The 23,185-nt window shown below is 38.9% G+C and overlaps 1 protein-coding gene across 2 annotated transcripts in view; it reads left to right on the forward strand.

Moving 5' to 3' along the window:
* TMEM185A (transmembrane protein 185A) overlaps nucleotides 1-22,674 on the forward strand; it is a 35,012-nt gene extending 12,338 nt beyond the window's left edge. The window contains exons 2-7 of one of the 2 annotated variants that reach the window (XM_084871211.1): nucleotides 7,253-7,429; nucleotides 9,549-9,756; nucleotides 14,946-15,029; nucleotides 19,054-19,230; nucleotides 19,779-19,902; nucleotides 21,021-22,674. In XM_084871211.1, coding sequence (XP_084727337.1) covers nucleotides 7,253-7,429; nucleotides 9,549-9,756; nucleotides 14,946-15,029; nucleotides 19,054-19,230; nucleotides 19,779-19,902; nucleotides 21,021-21,265 — 1,015 coding nt within the window. In that variant the 3' untranslated portion in view covers nucleotides 21,266-22,674. The remainder of the gene's footprint in view (nucleotides 1-7,252; nucleotides 7,430-9,548; nucleotides 9,757-14,945; nucleotides 15,030-19,053; nucleotides 19,231-19,778; nucleotides 19,903-21,020) is intronic. The other variant, XM_084871212.1, reaches the window with a different exon arrangement.
* The last annotated feature ends 511 nt before the right edge of the window (nucleotides 22,675-23,185 follow it).

Here is a 23,185-nt window from a genome sequence, read left to right on the forward strand (position 1 = left end):
AACTGTGGCCCAACACAGTCAGAGCGTTTATCTCCTTCCTGTTAGGGAACGCCAGCCAGGCACTCAGCCGCCCTCCTCTCCGGCTCAGTCCTCCGCGTGCGCCGTGTGTCTCCGTACCTTAGGCTTTTACAGCTCCTCCGCGCTTCCTTCTGGTTTTCTCCTTGCTTCTCATTGTAGAATTTCCAGTCAGTCGACTTTCCTGTAGTTCTGGGTAATGTCCATTTTATATTTTATTGAAAAATTGTTGTGTGCAGCTGCGGCTAGGTGTTTACCTGGGCAGCCATCTTTAACTATCCCTATTTTTTATTTTCATGTAATATGCCCAGAACTCTTACTTTTCTTTAGACTATCTCAAAAAATAATATAGTAATCACTTTTACAACATCTTACATATTTAGGTACTTTTATTTTTATTATTTCCAGTATTCTTTTATTAAATGAGAAAACTCTCTTTTAGGGAAGATAGTGAATTTAGCTTACAGGTTTTATCTCCCCCTAACTCATCTATTTTTTTTTTTTAAGTCTGAAACTCCTTTAGAAAACTTTTACCTTTACATATTATCTAATTTACTTATGCATCCTATGTTTATCATTCTCCTTTCATTTAATGATATTATAAATCATTTCTTTCTTTTTTAATTTCAGGATCCCACAGTGATTTAATCTAAAATTTGAAGGGAGAGGTTTGTTTCTATATAAAGTTAAATAGGATTGCCTGGATAGGGATTTGTGCCCAGAAAGAAAAATGGAATGGAGCCACAGGGAACAAGAGAGTTAATGACATCACCAGCCCACAACTTCCGTTCTAGTTACTGAAAAGAGGACTGGGGCTCCACTTCCAGCTCCATATTCACTTCCAGTCAAACCTCGGTTCTCAGTTCTTCAATGTCTCCCATCTTGAACAATTCAGTTCTCAACCAAGTTGTTCATGGAAAAAATGTCTTCATTCTTTTGAACAAAATTTCAGTTCTGACCTGACAATCCTTTAATGTTGACATATCAGCATGACAAAATGCATCTCTCAGGCCACTAACAAAGGAGAGAATGTGAGTCAGTTTACAATGCTGTAAATATTTGTGTGTTGTCTTCTTGTCTTTCTTTCCTTTTCTTTCTTGTTGTTGTTGTTGTTGTTCTTCTTCTTCTTCTTCTTTGCTTTTGTTGTTGGTGAAATGGACAGTTAGCACAATTATAAAACATAAAGAGGCCATTAAGAGTGCTAATGTGCTAATGGTGTGAAAGAAACAATGTTCACAGGCAAACGAAGAGGTGGAAAAACTTGTTGATTTGATAAAAGGAAAAGCAATAGGGAGGTGACAGCATATCTGGGACAATTATATGTGAAAGAGGAAGATGCTAACACCCAGTGCTGAAAGTGATTTGTTTAAGACTAACAGGGAGTGGTTCCATAAATTTAAGAAAATAAGTGTTTGTTTATAGATTTAACAGTGCATTAGACATGTACTATATATAAGAAAGGTTAAACTAGAGAATCAGCTAGGGGTCAGGAATGGATTAATTCAATTTACATTATTTCAAATGGGAAAAATTATTCCGTTTTCTAACAAATAGCTTCTGGGAACAGCCTTCTGGAACAAATTATGTTTGAGGACCAAGGTTCCACTGTGTTTCTTTTAAATATTTGTTTTTAAGTTCATCATTTCTGGCAATGATATGCATTGCTGAATTTGGTTGACAAATGGATTCTGATTTTCTAGACTTGGTAATTTCCCCCTGTACTTTCAGAGAGAAAAAAGTCATCTCAACTGGCTATTTCTCTATTTGTGGTGCTCACTCCATTTTTATTAGTTGTGGATCCTCCCTTTCTTCTCCAAAGTCTAGGGATGAAATCGTTCCGTTGGCATCTTTCAGTGGTAGCTCTCTTTTTCTTTGCAGCAGCGTGTAAAAGCCTCCCTTTATCTTTGAGCATTAATAATCACAGGTAACATATATCTAGTGCAGCAGTTATCAAACTGTTTTCCACAGACACCTGGGGACCCTTGAGAACCTTTCCAGGGGTCCACATGTCACAACTATTTGCATAATAATACTAAGACATGCTTTGCCTCCATCTCTGGGTTGACATTTACACTGATGGTACAAAAGCATTGGTGGGTAAACTGCTGGCATCTGAGCACAAATCACACTGGTGAGAAGAAACTGTACAAGTCCTCTCTGGATTATTCACCAGTGTGCTTGTAGTTAAAAAAAAAATTAAAGGTAGCTTTACTTAGGAATGTTCTTGATAAAACATTAAAAAAAATAATAATCTTATTCAATCTTAGCCCTTGTATATACATTGTTTTCCTATTCAATGTGACAAAATAGAAAGAATACATAAAGGCCCTCTGCTGTACACTGAAATACAGTAGTTGACTCAAGGAAAAACACTTGTGTACCTTAGTTGCAAGCTTCTATTTTCATGGAACATCAATCTGGGACTGTAGTTGTTTGTATTAGGGTATTTGATAGAAACTTACTCAAAAAATGCAAATGAACCTGTCACTTCAAGGAAAACAGCTGATGGTGTTTTTGCGAATGGTAAAATTTGAGCTTTCAAGGGAAAATTAGAATTTTTGAAATGTTATATTCATCACCATGAGCTTAAGAGTCTCCTAATACATAAAATATTTCTGATAAAGTGGGTTGTGATAATAACTGATATATTTTACTATTGTATGGTGAAATATGTCAACATTTGAAAGTTCTTTATTACTCAGTGAGCCAGTATTTTCTAGAAGCTCATTGATAGAGTTTAAAATTCCACACCACAGTCAACCTTCAAGAAATTATCACTGCTTCAGTTTTGGTGTTTGATCAAAGAAAAATATCTACCATTATCTGAAAGAGCTATTAAAATATTTAGTTCTTTTCTAACTACATATCTCTGTGAGGCCAGATTTTTTTCACATGCTTGAATAAAACAACATATTGCAACAGAATGAATGTAGATGTTGATATTAGAATCTAGGAGTCTGAAAAGACACTTAAAAATATTGCAAAACTATAAAAACAATTTTGGAAAGTTGTTTTTAAAATTATTTTACTTGTACTAATATATGAATTTATTATTTATTTTTAAAATATTCTTTTTATTTTTTTGTATTTTTAAATATGTTTTTATTGATTTTTAGAGAGAGAGGGGAGGGGAGAGGAAGAGAGAAAAACATTGATCTGATGCCTCCAGCACACCCCCCACCAAGGCTCAAGCTCGCAACCCGGCATGTGCCCTGACCATGGGTCGAACTGAGGACCTCTTGGTGCATGGGACTACACTCAACCATCTGATCTAGGGCTATTATTTATTTTTAATTAATTTTTTTCAACAAAAGTTTAAAAATTTGATAGGTATGATGCATAAAAACAAAGCTGTTTGGGATCCTTATTGATTTTTAAGACTGTAAAGGGATCCTGATATAAAATATGTTGAGAACTACTCATTTAGTGCTTTACACAACACCCTTTTCATACTCATGATATTACATTCAAAATCACCTATGGGGTACATATTATCCAGATTTTGTAGAGCAGAACACCACAACACAAAATATATATATATATATATATCAAGGGCATGTACCTTGGTTTCGGGCACATCCCCAGTAGGGGGTGTGCAAGAGGCAGCTGATTGATGTTTCTCTCTTATCGATGTTTCTAACTCTGTATTCCTCTCTCTTCCTCTCTGTAAAAAATCAATAAAATATATTAAAAATAAAAAAAAGAAGAGGGCTCTTTAATTTACAAGTTTTATGAAAATTTTCCATATCTATTTTATATTCATTTTTTAGTTTAATTTCATTGTGTTTAGATGTTTACTTTGTCTTACTTCAATCTTTTTAATTTTGAAGAGGCTTGTTTTATAGCCCAGAATTCAGTCTGTCTTGGTGAATGTTCTGTGTATACTTGAAAGGAATTTGTATTCTGCTGGTATTGGAAGGAATGCCTTATCAATATAAATTAGATGAGGTTGGTTGATAATGTTATTACCATCTTGTATAGCCTTAATAATTTTCTGTGTGTTTTATCAGTTATTGAGAGAGAAATATTAATTTCCAATAATAATTGTGGATTTTTCTATTCTCCTTAATATTTTACTAGTAAATATTAATATTTTCTACATGTATTTTTGAAGTTTTGTTATTAGGTACATAAATATTTACAGATGTTAGCTCCTTTTTGGAAAATTTATCATTATGAACTGCCCCTGTTTGATACTATACCTTGTCTTATATTGGGGTAGGTAGAATGTCCCCCCAAGGATATCCAAGCCCTAAGCCTTGGAACCTAAGAATATGTTATGTTACATGGCAAAGGGGATTTTGCATATATATTTAGTTTTGCAATATTAGTTTATATTGCTTCCAGAACAAATTACCACAGATTTATTATCTTAAGACTACAAAAATTACAGATACAGTGTGGCTCAGTTGGATATTCTGCTTACAGCCCTTCTGACACCTTGATTTTGACCTTGTGAGGCTTTAAGCAGAAGATCCAACTGAGCCATGCTATATCTGTACTTCTGACTACAGAACTGTTAGATAAGTTTTTGTGTGTATACATATTTAACGTATTAAATTAATTAAAAAAAAAACTCATTAGCTCTTGTTTATATCAGCCTATAGTAAAATTGGTTTTGTTTATATATTTTTGCTTAAAGTTACAGAACCTATTAATATTAACTGAGGACTTACTATATTTCTTTCTGGAGTCTCTGGGGATTGATTTGTTTCCAGACTCATTCAAGTTGTTGTTAGAATTTAGTTCTTTGTGGTTGTTGGGCTAAGGAACCTATTTCCTTGCTACATGTCAACCAGGATTCATTCTCAGCTTCTAGAGTCTGCCTGCATTACTTGGCTCATGGACCTCTTTCTCTGACTTCAAAGTTAGTGAAGGCAGGTCAAGTCCTTCTCATGCTTGAAATTTTTTATTTCACTTTCTGTATCATCTCCCTGACTTATCTATATGCAGCCTTTTGCTCTTAAGTGCACATATAATTGCATTGGACCCACTTGGATAATCGAGAATAATTTCCCTATTTTATGGTGAGCTGATGACCTGATTAGTAACCATACTTCCATCTGCAAAGTTACTTCAAGGTAGTACCTAGATTTGTGTTTGATTGAATAACCAGAGAACAGGAATCTTGGGGAACATCTTTAGAATTCTCTGCCTACCACAGTTACAGACTTTACAATAGGAATAGTACCATGGATTATCCAGGTGGACCCAGTCTAGTTACATGAGCTCTTAAAAGCAAAGAACTTTCTCAAGAAGCAGGAGCAATATGGCAGAAGGAAGTGTCAGAATAATTCCAAGCATGAGAAAGATTATTTGAAAACTATTCTTATTTCAGAGAAGAAGGGATAGGGACAAAGGGATAGGAAAATCAATATAGAGAATCATTGATTGACTGCCTCCTGCATATTCTACATTGGGGATCAAGCCAGCAACCCAGGAAAGTGCCCTGACAGGGAATTGAACTGTGACCTCCTGGTTCATAAGTTGACACTCACCCACAGAGCAATGCCAGCCTGACAAGTTTGAGAAAGATTTGATGTGCTGCTGCTGGTTTTAATATTTAAAGGCATATGTGCAGGAATCAGAGGGAGAGAGACCTCTAGAATATAAGAGTGACCCCCACCTGACAACCAGCAAAGAACCTGGGATCTCAGTACTACAACCACAAGAAACCACAATGTCAACAACCTGAATGAAGGAGATCCTTCCCAGAGTCCCCTGATAAGAGCCCAGCCAACTGGCATCTTGGTTTCAGCCTTATGAGACTCAGAGCGGAGAAACCAATGAAGCCTGTCTGGACTTCTGACGTATACAACTGTGAGATAATAAATTTGTATTACTTTAAGCTTCTAAGTTTGTGGTAATTCGTTACAGCGTAATAGAAGACTAAAACAGATGTTAATGTCATTCACTCTCACTTTCTTTTGGTTAGTGTTTGCTTGGTATAACTTTTTCTGTGTTTTTGTTTTTACTTTTAGTGTATATGTGACTTTATAGATAAAGTGGGTTTCTTAATGATAGCATACAGTTGTCTTGCTTTTTAAATCCAATCTGACAGTCTTTGACTTTTAATTTGTATTTACATCATTTACATTAAATATAATTGCTCATTGGGTTGGGTTTTAATTACTACTTTCTGCTACAGTCTGGAAACTGCCTCCAGACAGTAAGCTGGGACAATAATAGAATGTGTTTATCTTCTTTGTTTTCTTTCTTTCCTTCTGCCATCAAGGTCTTTCACTGCCTATTGTCTAGTATCTGAAAACAGTTTTTTTCTCTCTTATATTTTGCTTAGTTTCTTATATAAGGTGGGAAGGAAAACCCTATAACTCTTATTACATGAAAAATAGAAGTCATCAACAATGTAATTGCTAATTAATATTTGAAGGATATACTCCTCAGGAAGTTCCTTTTATGTGGGAGATGGAGAGAGAGAGAGAGAGAGAGAGAGAGAGAGAGAGAGAGAGAGAGAGAGAGAGAGAGAGAGAGAGAGGAATTTACTTAGTCATTAAAAGTATAATACATGTACAAAAATGTTACTGTATATGATCATGACAGATAGCAGCCTCTTAAAATTTATTTTTAAATTAAATTAAATCTTTATTGTTGAAAGTATTACATGTCCCCTTTTTCCTTCATTGACCCTTTCTAGCCTGCCCTTGTCCCCCACCCCAGGCCTTCACCACCATATTGTCTGTGTCAATGTGTTGAATCAAATAATTGAATCAAATAATTAGCAATAGAACTTGACCATTCCTAAACATGTTATTTTTTCCCAGTCTCCCTGATTTGGTATGGCTAGTTCCTTCAGCTTAGCATGCTTCCTAATCTCACATTCTTTCCTGCCTGGCAGCTTTCCACATATCCCCAGGAACCAGTTCTTCAAGGGTCATCACCTCTGCTTCCCAGTGCCCATATTTTCTCTTATGGGCTCCCATCCACACCCTGTTCCATAGCACCATCATAGCATATTTCATGCTTTATTACAATGATATGTTTCTGTATGGACTCCTTCAACATGGGAGCCCTGGAAAGCAGAGAACTGATTTTAGTCTTCTTTATGTATTTCTTATCTCTTAACATAGTATGTCTTCTACATAGAACTTTTCAATAAATGATTGTTGAATTAGTGGTTCTTTTCATGTGCTGAAAAATACTGCTGTTATTATTCCCAATTTCAGTACCACATATTTGTAAATATGAATCATCTTTAATAATTTTACTTTTCTCCTAGTAAATTCCTCATCTATGCATGTCTGCTGCTATTCTCTGTGCTACTGGCCCTTCGTCTGGATGGCATCATTCAGTGGAGTTACTGGGCTGTTTTTGCACCAATATGGCTGTGGAAGTTAATGGTCATTGTTGGAGCCTCCGTTGGAACTGGAGTCTGGGCACGAAATCCCCAGTATCGGTAATACTGCTTTATAAAAACCATCGGTCTCTATCCTGAGGGAGCAATATCTTGTTTTTCACTTTGAATAAAATAAAGACTATTTTCTTATCTACCTATCCAAGGTTTTATTAGAACTATTATACAGGCACACTGAGTTCTAGTCTTAAGTTTTTAAAAATTAAGTATTCAACATGCATTTTTCTTGCAAAAGCAGTGTTATTTTGGGTAGTTCATTTCCTAGCTAGCCCACAAAAGTCTATGTGATCTAAAGTTCATGCCAAATATAGAAGAACTGTTATAGCCATGCTAGACTAGGAAGTATGAAACCACCATATTTGTAGGAGCAGTTCTATAAACCAAAGTTCTAACTCTGATCATCAGGGATATATCTTTCTCCAATTCAGTCATGGAACTGGGGCTATCCTTGTCCAATCTCTTAGTCCTGGGGTTTTAGGACTGTAATCAATGTGGAGGAGCTAGTTTGGCCAGGAAACAGTGAGTCTTGAAACAGGGAGAGATGAGGCCCAGATGCTGTGCAGGAGAGCAGAACCTTTGAGAGCTGGGCAGGTGTGTGACCTTTACCTTCAGCTCTTTTGTGCCTTTCTTCTTGGATGGCTCAGCTGATTCAAGTGCCTGGACTTGATTCACTCCAACATGTAGCCTGGAGCTGCTGTGACCTGTTAGAGTCTCTCTTTTCTACTTTGTAGATACTGGAACTTCAGAAAGGGAATTGAGAGGAGGGCTATTCTGAACTTACCAGGATGGTGAGAAGTGAAGGAATGCCTTATAAGGGAAGAACACATGTCGCTGCTCATGTGAGAAAAGTGTAGACATTGTGACATCTCAACTTGTTTAATTCTTGGTTATTGACATTAAAATAAGATTTAGATTATGTAAAACATATTGCCACATACATGTCCAAAAACTTAAACATAGCCACACAAAGAACCTTGATAGATCAGGGACATTCAAGTGTAGCTGTTTTAATGTTATTGGGGTGGGTTTTTTCCCCAGATTATTTGTGTGGCTGCAACTTTTTTTTAATGAGATACTTTCCAATATCTACATTTACTATCCCCAAAATAATAAAAAAATCACCGAACATGTTAGGCTCCACTAATTGAGATTTAGAAGCTATTTGAACTTTTCTATCTTTATTCAATTTAATATTTTTAGAGAAAAGAAATGAATTGTTTGTGTGTATTTGAATGTACTGAGTGTACTGAGTATACAGATGTGGTTGTTCTAGTGTCAACGATAGTCAAGGAAACATTGTTGGGTCTTATAGAAATAACTTTATTTTCTCTGTGTCCTAAACTCAGTTGTATTTATCATCATCGAGACACTTCATAAATGTTCATCTATATTTTGAATGAAACATTGTAGGCCTTCCAAATGTATTATGAAGCATTTTCCTGATTAGTGGCCTTATTATTTTTCTGTTGTTCATCTGGTAAGTTCATGCATGATACTTAGACAGCTAATTAAACTGATTTTGTTTAAGAACAGTTTTAACTCTTTTGCTCTTCTCTCTTTCATCTGCAGGTGTTAATTCATCCTATTGGAATAGAAAGGAAAATAAAAAGGCATTAATACTTTTTACTTGCATTTTAAAATAGCACCTAACCATAATTAATGTATTTTCTTAAAATATAACCCACAATTGTTCATAAAGCTAAGGTTGTTTTTATAGCATTGCATGAAATGTGATGTACATGGTTTTTAATTTGTTAAGAAATGAGGATCATAAAATTTAAGGAATATTTGTCAGTTTTTAGCAATAGACACAATCAGCTTCAGTAATCTTACAAGTAGTTCAAAGTTATGAACAAAAGTGTTTTGTACCCTTTCAGGGAAATAATACCTGTGCTGTTACTTCTGATAATATCCTTATATAGTTAAAACTTTGTATGGTTTGATTGTAATGTTTATTTCTTATCATGCAGTACTATTTCTGAAAGATCGCCTATTAAATATTAAGTTTAAGTTAGCCTTCTACCTGATATTTCCTTTGCTTTTTGTCAAATTTACAAATACAACTCACATTATCAACCTAAGTTGGTATTTTCCCTGGACTGCTTGCTTATTATGGAGTCCGAACTGAGGGTGTTTTTCTTCTTCTTCTGTCCCTTTTTAGAGCAGAAGGAGAAACATGTGTGGAATTTAAAGCCATGCTAATTGCAGTGGGCATCCACTTACTCCTGTTGATGTTTGAAGTGCTGGTCTGTGATAGGATTGAGCGAGGCAGCCATTTCTGGCTTCTGGTCTTCATGCCTCTGTTCTTTGTTTCCCCGGTGTCTGTTGCAGCTTGTGTTTGGGGCTTTCGACATGACAGGTCATTGGAGGTAAGATTTCTTATATTTAAGAATGATTAATCATTATAATGTAAATTTTTACCCTTTGTAATGGAGAGATTAATCATTAACTCTAGGTCACAGTATATAAGGAGACAAAAGACCAGGGAAATAATCACATTCTACTTTCTTGAGTTAAAACACTGATTTTCCACCCAGGTCATCAGCCTTTATCCAGCTTCACATCTTTGCCTATCTACCTGTTTCAGTCAGCTTCTTGTGAGAAACAAAACCAACAGGATAGATGCAGATATAATTGTAGTTATAGATACAAATATAAATGTAAGATTTAGTTTAAGGGCCTGGCTCATTCAGGGAAGGATCAGGATTGCATTTCAGTTCATATTAATTGAAGTGCATAGAAGCTGTGGGTCCTAAGTCCTATACAGATTGGTTCAGGGGAAAATTGGACATTGTTTTGAGCTTCATGGGTAAAAAGTGGAAGAAGGAGATGGCAATTGGGTTGGAAGGGAGCTGGAGAGTGGCTTAATTAGGATGTGTGAACCTGGAGAACAAGGTGCCTACGGAGAGGGAGAGTGATGGAATGTGGGTCTGTGACAAAAAGAGGTAACAGGGTCGTAATCACCAGGAAGAGCTTGATCTTGAACATGGAGAGTGATTCCTCTACTGCTGGCTGGACTGTGAAGGCAGAGTACCCCTGAAGGCCGATTTTTACCCTCCACTTCTTTCCCAAGATGGACCAATCCAGACACTTCTCTGCACTGCCCCTATGTGGCTGCTTGCCATCAGTATTAAAATTTCAGGAGGGAGTATGATTAAGAAAAAAATGTCTAAAATGACTCCTGGGGAAACAGTAATTTGAGCAAGGTTGAGAAGCTATAAGTGAAATTCTCCTTTCTCCCCTGTAACCTGTTGCCTGGTCATCTCTGTATGGCACCCCTCCCTTGTTCCCCAGGAGTCTCATTGGAGACCTTTGTCTGTTCTCTCTCTTCCCTGCCTGTCCAGTCCATCCTCTCTCCTAGGGAAAGCCAGTCATGCTTGTGCTTCAGCACTTCTCCTGTTCTTGTTCCTCTAAGCATTTGCTCCTGAACTTATCCACAATCTCTCTGGTAACTGGTCTCTCTCATCTGAACAAGAAAACAAAATGACAATTGCAAAACCCTCTCAGTCCTCTGGCTATTGTGCCTTTTCCTTCAATTTTCAAAAAGGCCCCCTGAAACAATTCTGTTCTAACCTTGCACTCCCTATCCAGCTCCTGCACACCCTAAAACTGGCACTAAACACCCTCTAGCCAAATCCTCACTTTATTTTTTTTCAGGCCACCATCCACTCTGCAGCTCCTGGTCCTTTGACCATTCGGCCACCTCTATATTCTGCTCCATTGCTGTTTCTTAGGGTTCTGGTCTTGGGTATTTTCTGTCCACACTCTGTATACTTTGTCTGAATATCATGTGTACACTTCTTGTTTCCACTGCCACTTATGTGCAGTCAGATCCTAAATTTATATTTCTAAACTTAGATTTTCCCTCTAACTCCAGACTCCATATTCAGCTTCACCCAAATATGTATTCTCTATATTGGTTAAAGGCACCATTCCTACCCAGTAATCCTACCTTTCTATGTTATGCCTCTCTTGCTTTGCACATTTTTCTATTACCAGAGAAAATGAAGTAAAACCAAGCTTTAAAAATCACTTGCAAAAGATTACATTAAATAAAATCACTGAGCTAAAATATTCCAGATATTGCCTATTTGGTTCAGTATTTCTCAGTGGCAGATGGGTACGCAGTTGGCTTTCTGGATAGGAAATGTTTTGTTGAACAGGACTGTCCTATGCATTGCAGGACCTCTTCCCCTAGTCTTTGTGACATTCAATAGTACCCCTGCATAGGCCTTGCCCCTTCAAGGGAGTAGCTGTCGCCTAGGTTGAAAAGTACCAAGTTGGATAGAGGCTGAGAAGGAGGTTTAAGAAAACTAAAAATTTGTTACTTTGTTTCTTAAAACTAAAAGCATATATGAGGAATGCATTGAGCATGAAACAATATTTTTCTAATGCAGAGTTATAGAAAGTCAGTTGTTCATATAGTCACACTCTTGGCATTCCTGCCTACAAGAGAAAGCATGATTTGGAGAGTTGATCTCCCCGTTGGTTCTTGGGTCCCGAAGAACCCTTAGCCTACATTTGCTAAGGGTTGTTTGGGAATAGGCTCACACAAGAATTGTAAAAAAAAAAAGAGTTAGGATTGGCCCTATGCATGTAGGGGAAGAGATGGTATTTTCCAAGCAGAGAGAATAACAAAACATATAAAGGCAGAGGCAAAAGAAAGTCTGTCATATTGAGCGAATTATGGTAGCTCCAATATGATTGGAGCACAGTGTTGTAAGCTGCAAAGTTTTTGGAGATGAATAGTGGTAATATTTGCACAACAATATCAATGCAAAGATGGCAAGTTTTATACTGTATGTATTTTACCACAAGAAAAAATACATGCCTGGAATATAAAGTGGAAAGGAAGACATTGTGGTAATTGGCAAAAAGGGAGGCTTCATAGAAGGATTAGGCTGAGTCGGGGCCAGATCTCCAGTCCTCAAAGCATGTGCTGAGCTACCCTAGTTCCATAGTGAACTCACAGGGTACAATGAAGTAGTGATCATTTTTTAGGGAAAACCAGTGATAGGGGACACCATAGAAACTACTGGCTCCAAATAGTTTATGGTTTTAGTCACATGACATTCCTTTTGATAACATCACAGAAGAAGCTGGGTTGTTGGCTGTTTCTGTGATGAGAAGGTATTAGTGTACAAAACTTGGTATGGGGAAGAGGTAACAAGGGTGGAAGTTGTTGAGAAATCATTCAGTACGCAACAGACACACCTATCCCATTAGCAATTAGTTGTGCTTATTTAAGAATGTTTTTGATTTATGTGAGTTTTTTTAAGTGTATAGTCACCTTTATTATAATTCATAAATATATTAGAAATGGACCTTAACAATGGCATCTAGGTTCTCATGGGCTTCTGCTCTCTGTTCATCAAGCTATGCAATTAGAGAACCAACTTTGAGGATGAAAAAGACTAAGTACCATTTTAGTCTCATTTTTTTTTGCCTTACACATTCTGAAAAGTTATCTGGTCCTTCTAGGTCCAGGGACCATACTATCTTAACATACCTGTCCATGCTCAGTGCCTTCTATAATTACTTATAAATTTCAATGGGCCACCTGGCCAATGGAACATTCTTATTAGTCTACCAGTTAATGTAGACCTGGGGCTATTGACTGAACATTTGCATCTCTGTCCTGTTCCATTTTTTATTCCAAAGGGTAGTTACTTATCTTCAAAAAATAGCTATCACTTTAGAGGACCCCAAAAGCATTATCAACTGCCAAAAAAGGTGAGGCAGCTTCTCTTCTTTCCCCAAATCAAGTTATTTGGAATCTTGATTGAAGGCAAAACGAGATACGCAAAGCAAAGGTCTTCCCCTAAAAAGCTGTGTGAGATTTTTTTTAAATGGCTACTTAGTATATAGATACTAATTTTAGATCTAATTACTTAAATAAATGGAACTGTTAGGTACTTTTTTTGGTCCAGAAGCCTACTAAAGAATTTCTGAGTCACTAAATGTCATATGAACTGCAAACTTTTGAGAAGCCCTGGCCCAAATCAAATTGCCTATATGATTTTACTTTGGTAGGCACTGGTGAGTCACTGAAGAGCAGTGAGCACTACAGGCAGAAGGCAGACAATCTGGCTGGGGACCAGCGGGCCTTCAGGTCTGAAGGCTGGGCAGCTTATTGGAGGGCTGTTGGAGTACTTTGGAAGGTTAGGGATGAGGAGGGCCTAACTAGGCAATAGCAGTTGTGATGGAAAGCAGGCAGGGGATTCAAGAAAAGTCTGGATAGTAGAGAAAACAAGATGTGGTGACTGAAGAGAAGAATCTGGGAAAAGGAATATAGGGTGCTTTATAGCATCATGCTTTGGATAATTAGGCCACTGTGGTATCTTACAGCAAGATGGGAGGCTATCAAAAGGGGTGGGGCAAGGTAAATGGGTAAAGATATGGGGAATAATGAACTCAGTTTGGGACTGACTTCATCTGAAGTGCCTCAAGGAGAGCTGGGTCCATGCAACAGCATGAGGACTAGATTGAAAACAGATATTATAGGACCAACCAATTGTTGGTAATGCAAACCAAGGGTATGGATGACATTTCTTCTCCCCAACCACTAGGGCAGAGCAAGTGAGTGAAAACATGTGTTTGTGTCTATGTCTCTAGTGGAGAGAGAAGACCAAGTTTAAGGCTCTGGGAAGCATCACCATTTGAGGAGAGGAAAAGGACTGAAAAGAACTGTCAGAGTACCAAGAGGTGGGCAAGACTGTGCACTGAGACCCTAGAAGGAGGAAGGGGTGGTCAGCAATATCAGATGCTGCAGAGATGACCAATAAGATTTGAACTGAAGTGGTCTGATGCTGCAGAGGTTATTGGCCACCTTGATGAAAGCAGTTTTTGGGTGGTCGTCAGGGTGGAGGCCAGGTCACAGTGTGTAGAGCTTGGAATGGCAGGGGAGGCCATAAGGCTTAAGTATCCCTGATGTCTCATAAAATTGGATGGTCATGGAAAGAGAAAGCTAGAACTAGGAGGACATACTGGATAAAGGGGAGGGTGAGTGGTCTTTGGGTTCCTTTGGGTTCCTTTGTGTGTAATGGAAATAAGTTGAACTTGTTTCTGTGTTTCTGGGAAAGATCAGTGGAATGGGCAGACTTAAAGATGCAGTAAAGTATTTATAATTGATGTCTTGATGTGACAGGTGCTGAAGGAGCCAGAAAGAAATGGGTGGATACAGAGATGAGTTCTGGGTACAAGAAGGAAATGTAGGTGTGGTTAGGAATAGAGGTGTTTGTGGATAGGGGCAGGGAGGAAGGTTAGGGAGTCCCATAGATTGCCTCTATACTCAGCGATCCTGGAAACAAGGTTATTGCCTTGGGGGAGCATAAAGGACAGGGAGGGCACTGTGCAGAGGGGTCAAGGCAGGAAGCCAGGGGCAGGTTTCTCCTAGTCATAGCACTGCTGTGCTCTTATGTGCTGAAAACCTGGCAGTCCCAGTGCAACTTAATATAACTTTTACTGCATTGTAATTTTCATTGCCTTTTAGTATATTAGCCAAATAATTGCAGTATTTACTTTTACTTTGTTTAACTGATCTTCTCTTGACTTTTAGTTAGAAATCCTGTGTTCTGTCAACATTCTCCAGTTTATATTCATTGCCTTAAGACTGGACAAGATCATCCACTGGCCCTGGCTTGTATGTAACATTTTAAATCTTTAAATAAACTTTTTCATTATGAAAATAATTTGTGTTCATTGTAGAAAATTTTGTCGTTTATTGTTTCATAATGATAGTTGAGAACATACCTTCTGTCGTTTATTGTTTCATAATGATAGTTGAGAACATTTCCTTCAGATTTACCTAACACTTAGATTTTGGTCTTACCAAAATTTGTTTCCTCCATATCACAACAAAAAGTCTGAAACCCAATTATTGTTGTCTAGATACAGTACCCTGAATATGTAGGATGTTCTCTTGACTTTTAGTTAGAAATCCTGTGTTCTATTTTGTATAATTTTGTATCTTACTATTTTGTCCTAATGTATCATAAACATTTTCCCATGTCAATAAAAGGTCTTTAAAAACATAACTGTTGCCAAAACCGGTTTGGCTTAGTGGATAGAGTGTCAGCCTATCAAGGGCATGTACCTTGGTTGCGGGCACATCCCTGGTGGGGGGTGTGCAGAAGGCAGCTGATCAATGATTCTCTCTCATCGATGTTTCTAACTCTCTATCCCTCTCTCTTCCTCTCTGTAAAAAATCAATAAAATATATATTTAAAAAAAACTATAACTGTTAAAGTTCAACTGGTGGAAAATGTTCTTCAAATGCATTTATCAAACCATCCCCTTATTTCTGACTATTGAGGTTGTTACCAGTGTTTCAGCATTGTAAATCATGCTGTAGCATATATTTTTGTGCATAAAATTTCTGCCTATTTTTTTCATTGTTTTTGTAGGAAAAACTTCAGAAACAGTATTAGTAGACCAGAGGGTAGGAACTTTTTGAGATTTTGAAATAAAAACTGAACTGCCAATTTGCCTTTCAAAAAAGTGATGCCAATTTATACTCCTGCTAAGGGTGAGGTCTAAGTTATGCTTATAACCTGTGGCTTCAACTAATATATATTTGGTTAATATTAGTTGTGCATAGATAGATAGGAGGACTAATGAATAGATACATTCACATACACACACACTCACACACACACACATACATCATACATATGTGTGATATATATATATGTATATATATATATATATATATATATATATATATATATATATCCATCCTACCTAATAAAGAGGGAATATACTAATTGACCTTACTGCCCTGCCCTCAAAGATGGTGGCACCAAAGCCAATAAGGAGGAAATATGCTAATTGACTTTTCAGCCTCATCTTCCACTGCTTGTTGTGCATTTTTAAAAGTTATATTTTTATTGATTTCAGAGAGGAAAGTAGAGGGAGAGAGAGATAGAAACATCAATGATGAGAGAGAATCATTGGTCGGCTGTCTCCTGCGCACCCCCTACTGGAGATCAAGCCTACAACCCAGGCATGTGCCCTTGACCAGAATCGAACTTGGGACCCTTCAGTTCACAGGCTGGTGCTCTATCCACTGAGCCAAACCAGCTAGGGCTTGTTGTGTAATTTTTCACACAAGACATTTTCTTAATTCACATGGTTTACCTTTAAAAGAAAAATCAAAAGAAAAAGATAGAGAAAAAAAGAGAAACTATTTATTAGGTAACAGGGAAGAAAATAAGGGAACATATGTTACCTTCACAATGACTAAAGACAAGGCTCATCATTTCTGCCCAAAGTCTTTTTTTTTTAATATATATATTTTATTGATTTTGTACAGAGAGGAAGGGAGAGAGATAGAGAGTTAGAAACATCGATGAGAGAGAGTCATCGATCAGCTGCCTCCTGCACACCCCTACTGGGGATATGCCGCAACCAAGGTACATGCCCTTGACCGGAATCGAACCCGGGACCTTTCAGTCGCCAAGCCGATGCTCTATGCATTGAGCCAAACCGGTTTTGGCTGCCCAAAGTCTTTGATAAAATATTCAAAATAGAAAATATTGTCCAGGCACCCATCCTACATATTCAGGGTACTGTATCTAGACAACAATAATTGGGTTTCAGACTTTTTGTTGTGATATGGAGGAAACAAATTTTGGTAAGACCAAAATCTAAGTGTTAGGTAAATCTGAAGGGGAAAAAAAAGAATAGGAGTTGTGAATGTTTTCTGGATGAACAGAAGAATTTTTCTAGGCCCGATCCTGTGCAGGTCCCAGCAGATGAAGTAGTCTGCTTGCATATTTACCACAATGATCAGGGAGAAAAATTAGGCTGTTAGGACCACTAATATTTCACGCACAAGAACATGCCACTAAGTGAGAGTCTGTCACAGGGAAGAGACTGTGCATAGGCTCTATAGTAAAATCTATGATCAAGAACTCCACTCAGGAGGACTAAAAAATCATACAACAACTCAAGTCATTGGTCTAAAAAAATAAAATGTAAACCCAAAGAACTGTTAGAAGAAAACATAGGAAAAAATCTTTGGGACTTGGAATTAGGTGAAGAGTTTCTGGAAATAACACCAAAAACATGGCCCATTAAAAAGCTTGAAAGCGAAATGAAATTAATGAAAAAACAGGTTGCAGGCTAAAATAAAATATTTGTAAAGCACAGGTCTGACCAGGAATTTGTATCCAAAACTTCTAAAGAACTCTTAAAAATAAAAAAATTAAAAAAAAACCAAACAACCTAATTTAAAAATTGACAAAATACTTGAACAGAACATTCACCAAAAAAAAAAGATATACATATACTGAATGAGCACATGAAAAGGACACTGTTACCCATTAGGGAAAGGTAATAAAAACCAGGATAAGGTACCACAACACACACACACACACATACACACACACACACACACACACACACACACATCAGAATGGCAAAGATAACAATTATCAAGTGCAAAGGAACATGGACACTCACACATTACTGGGGGAATGCCTAATTGTATACGTACTCTGGAAAATGGTTTGACAGTTTCTTATAAATTTACCATGTGACTCAGCAGTGCCAACCCTGGCTATTTCCCATAGAGAAGTGAAAATGTACAGCCACACAGAAACCCATGCAAATGAGTTTATAGCAGCTATATTTGGGATAGGCAAAAATAGGAAAATACCCAAATCTTCCATGAGTGACTAGATGAACAGACTGTGGTATATTCATCCAGTGGAACATAACTCAGCAATGAAAAGGAATGACCTGTTGATACACTCAACAACTTGGTTGAATTTCAAACACATTTCACTGATTGAAAGAAGGGAGTCTCAGAGTGTGTCATGCTATGTGCTAATCTATAGCATGTTTTTGAAAAGACAATAGTAATACAGAACAGATCAGTGGTTGCCAGGGTTTATAGGTAGAGTAAGGAGGTGACAGTGAAGGGACAGCATGAGGGAGTTTTGTGAGGTCAAGGAGCTATCCTGTATACTACACGTATATGCATGAAAAATCATAGAATGTACACCAAAGAAAACAAGTTTACTGTTTGATAACACAAGTTAGAGGGCTAACGGACGTGTCCAAGGGGGCAGTACAGGCAGAGAAGAGATCATGGGGTCCCCCCAGAACTTAGCCTGTGGGCTTGTATGGACATTAAACAAGGTCTTTGTGGTATGACAGCAACAGACACAGAACCCACATGAGAGAGGAGGCAGGGACCTGGTAGCAGAGTCCTCCCAGCATCAATGTGCAAGTTGGCAAAGGACCTGTGCACCCTGGGCAGCTGAAGCTTCTAGGGCACACATTCCCCAGTCTTTGGCTATAGTACCTCTGGAAGGATGGAGAAATGGCCTGTGAAGAGGGCACATTAGGGGGAGATGCAATGAGTGTGCATGAGGATGATGTTGGCAGAGCAGGTGCAGACTGAGTTAGATCATACCTTAGATCAAGCAGCTGCAAAGCTCTTCACTCCAAGAGTAACCCATGGTGGAGCACTTCAGGGCAGGTAGCAGGTCCCACATTGAGTATATTGCGTGTCCTCTCAGCATTCCAAACATGTAACGCTGTCCTTGTTCATGCTTGTACTGTCTTCACCGCAGTGATCCAGCAAGGGATGCCTTCCCTCGGATTCTAGGGCAGAAACTAGAATACTATAAAGACATTTTTTTCTCTCCTTCCCTTAGGTTGTGTGTGTCCCCCTGTGGATTCTCATGTCCTTTCTGTGCCTGGTGGTTCTCTATTATATTGTGTGGTCTGTCCTATTCCTGCGATCCATGGATGTGATTGCAGAACAGCGCAGGACACACATAACAATGGCACTCAGCTGGATGACCATTGTTGTGCCTCTTCTTACATTTGAGGTAAGCTTTTGGCAGCAGAATTTCTGAGATTCTTAAGACCATCCTTTCCTATGACAGCATCCTGCATACCTATAAGAGCAATCCACTCTTTCTAAATATCACTATGAGCTATAACTCTAGCTAACTCTTGGAGAGTACACCAAGAGAGAATGACAGTAAAATCAGAATGTAGTTTCTTTGGGAAGGGCTAGGGACTGACAGTAAGAAATGTACTTTTCTAGGTATGATGCATCTGTATGCATCAATTTGTCTACTTCTAGGAAGAAAGTTGGATGTTGTATTTCATGTATGATTCTGTAGAGAGTTATAGGATGGGCACTGTTGACTCCTCAAAACCAGCACCAGGAGGAAGCCCCCTTAACAATGCTGTTGTTGGGTACTTTGCAGGTGAATGGATATTATTTTCCTCAAAGTAGAGAGCTTCTATAGTTTCCTGTGGAGATGACTTTTCCCTTATGAGACCTTGTGAGGGAGGAGCATTATGGCTTCAGACATTGTCCATTTTCAGATGCTGTGTCCAAGAAACTCAGCTCTTTCTCTTTCTTTAGATCCTGCTGGTTCACAAATTGGATGGCCACAATGCATTCTCCTGTATCCCAATATTTGTCCCCCTTTGGCTTTCCTTGATCACTCTGATGGCAACTACATTTGGACAGAAAGGAGGAAATCACTGTATGTACTCAGTATTTCAGAAATCCTTAATGTGTGTGTGTGTGTGTGTGTGTGTGTGTGTGTGTAAGCATGAGCCTGAGGGCACCAATTAAGAAGCTTGCATGGGAAAGCTAACACTGAGGAAAATCTAGAATCTTCCAATGGAAGGGCATGCTGTCAACCTTGCTTTCCTTGCCCTGTACTACAGCCTCCATAGCAGTACACTATAGATAGCAGTACACTATAGTTTGAGGTAGGGCTGACCCTGGCAGGTGGCCTGTCTGATCCCATCCCCTCCACTGCAACATTAGAATCAAAGTAACTCCTTTTCAGGGGACCCTAGGATTAGAGAAAAATCCACATTGCCCATTGACTCCCAGGAATGCTCCTAGGTTTGATTTCCTTCTAACTTTCCCCAATGTAATTCCTGACATTCCTAGGTCTTGTCAATGGTGCCCTGCTAGCTCTCTTTCCTCTTCGCTATGTGCTGTGATCTATGGAAAGGGTCCCTTCCTCACTAGACTGAAAGCTCCTTTGCATGTAATCCCTGAACACGCCCTTCTGGAAGCCAATGAGGGAGGATGTTGTGCCTAGGAGAGCCAGCACTACTCTGATGGTCCTGTGGTAAATAGACAGGAAGAGTGAACCTCAGAGAAGCAGTTTTGAGGTGGCCCTGTGAGCTCAGGCTGCTTCCTGGCCTGCTCTTCTCCTGGATTCCGGAGGATGACAGAAATGCTTTCCTTGGATGTCACTCTGGGTAGGGGAGATTAGAGGATGTCTATAGAGTCTAGACTCCACAGGTATTTGGGATTTACTAGAATAAGTACTCAGACTGGAGGACCCCTCAGAATCATTGAGAGGGCCTGTGCAGGCAGACTGTCCCAACTTATGATTCTGACTCAGTCTGGGCTGGGCCAAGATTGTATCCCTACCAAGACCCCAGGGACACTATCAGAGCTAGTCTGGGAGCCCCACTCAGAAAACCATGACTTTCAGATCTGACTTCTTATCCTTAGTGGATATTTAGGCCTCGCTCAATCTTCATTTCTAAGACATCAGGACAAACTCATTCAGGATGGAAAAGTAATTTGAAATTCAGTGCGTTCTAGTATTTGAAAGATTGTGTTCTTCTTTTTCAGGGTGGTTTGGTATTCGCAAGGATTTCTGTCAGTTTCTCCTTGAAATCTTCCCATTTTTGAGAGAATATGGAAACATTTCCTATGATCTTCATCATGAAGATAATGAGGAAACCGAGGAAACCCCAGTTCCTGAACCTCCTAAAATTGCTCCTCTGTTTCGAAAGAAGACCAGGGTAGTTATCACCCAAAGCCCTGGGAAATACATCCTCCCACCTCCCAAATTAAACATTGAAATGCCAGATTAGACACCACTTCCCGGGGCAGAACGCAAGTGCACTGGGACGCATGCACTCCTCTACCTTCCTCTGCCTCTTTGTTCACCCCCCAGAACTGGTACTGGAGCTGGGGCTCCAAGTACTTCCATCTCATGCCTTGTTTGCACTCAATGCCTGCCAGTGACTCATCACAATGGGACACACAGGTGGCAGGTGACTGGAACATGTGGTGTGGTTTGGGGTGTGTCAATGGATGTGGATGCAATGGAGGGAGCATGTGTGAGAGGGAGAAATGAAACTGATTTCTGACCAGTTGGCGATGGCTGATTAGGCCAGAGAAGTAACATCTACAGAGCTGGTTTTCAAAGTGCTAAAATGCCTATCAAAAGTGTTATTTGAAAATGTATTTTTAAGCCCAGCCAGCCTCGCTGCTTAGCTCAGATTCTCCTGTTGTGGCGTAGTCAGTAGGAACTGTAAATAATCCTCTCTGGCACCATGTGTGTATCCACACAATCATTACTGTTTGTGTTCCTGCTGTGGAAGTAGTTTCTCTTTGGGCATGCTGACAGCAATTTTTAATGGCCCTATCAGTGAGCCCTTTCTAATGGAGTGACTTTGTGCTTGTATAGTATTTATACAAATATTTTAGCATTGTAATATATCGTGTTAAATCCTAGTTCTGTACAGTATATTCTGTTAAAGTATTTTTTTACAAGCTTGTACTGGAGACATACATCTTCTGTTGCAGAAATAGAAGTCGGTGGCGCACCTGTCCCACCCACTGTGGTGCCACCCCTTAACAGGACATCACCATTTCCCCTTGAATTTCTGCACATACATAGTAGCTGCTACTGCCAGAACAGCCAAAATAAAGCAAGAAATGATCTGTGCTTTTCTAACAGTCTGGGAATATTGGCTTGCCAGAAAATTATCAAGCATGACAAAACTAGAATACTGGACAAAGTTGCTGAGACTAGGGACAACCAGTAGAATTGTGTATATGAGAAGATCTGAGGCTTTCTGTCTGCCTTCAACAAGAACGCTTTTGGCTGGGCTTGTGCTTTTAACTTGGAAAGCAGTTGCTCCAAGAGCTGATGGTAAAACCATGAGTCAAAGCAGATCCTATAGGTAAGAGCCTTCTGCCTGGGAACAAGTAGGGAATTTTTTGAAAGGAGGGTAAAGCAACACTGGCATTCTCACCCAGGAAAAGTGTGGACGGTTTAAGGTGGGCATCTGCTAACTTGTCTAAACTGGGCTTTACTGATGTCTACAATATACGTGACTCTAGCTGCACCCTGGCCTCCAGCCAGGCTATTCTGTCTTGGGAGAAGGGAGACATTTGGAATCGTGTAGATTTTCCTGCTTGGTGTGTAACGAGTGTTGATCAGCCCACTATTTTTGCTCCCTTTAGCTGTTCAATAAATTGGTTCCTCATTTTCTATGCCCTCTCTATGGCTCTTGCTTTAGATATGGTCCAGGACACTGAAATTTTCTGATCCATAGGGAAGGAAACTGCTAGCTGCCACAAGTGGCTGAGAAAAGTGGTGGTGGGTGAACATCCCTAATGAGTCTTCTGGCACAGTGTGAACAGAGTTCTGCAATTGTTACACTCAAGAGCCTTACAAAAGTGTTCTGTGGTTCTAAGACAATCTTAAAGCTGAAATTGGCTATTTGGTGGTCCCAAGGCAATGCCTGGTCACATCAAGTGGTTGAATATTACTTATGAAATAAAATAGTCTATGATTTCTGTCTAGCTCACTCTAGCTGCCTGTGTGGTTTAATGAGCATTTAAATTGTGTGGCTTTTCAGCCCATGCTTCACATCAACCATCAAGGAAGTACACCATTTGCTGGTGATAGATTATTTCCTGTGGGAGCCAAAGGCCACGGATTTAGCATTTTGAAAGCTCAGTAGGTTTTAGATTAGTTGTTAGACAAAACACAGTAGCTA

This window comes from Pipistrellus hanaki (genome assembly GCF_964339955.1).
Source record: "Pipistrellus hanaki genome assembly, chromosome: X".
Lineage (NCBI taxonomy): Eukaryota > Metazoa > Chordata > Mammalia > Chiroptera > Vespertilionidae > Pipistrellus > Pipistrellus hanaki.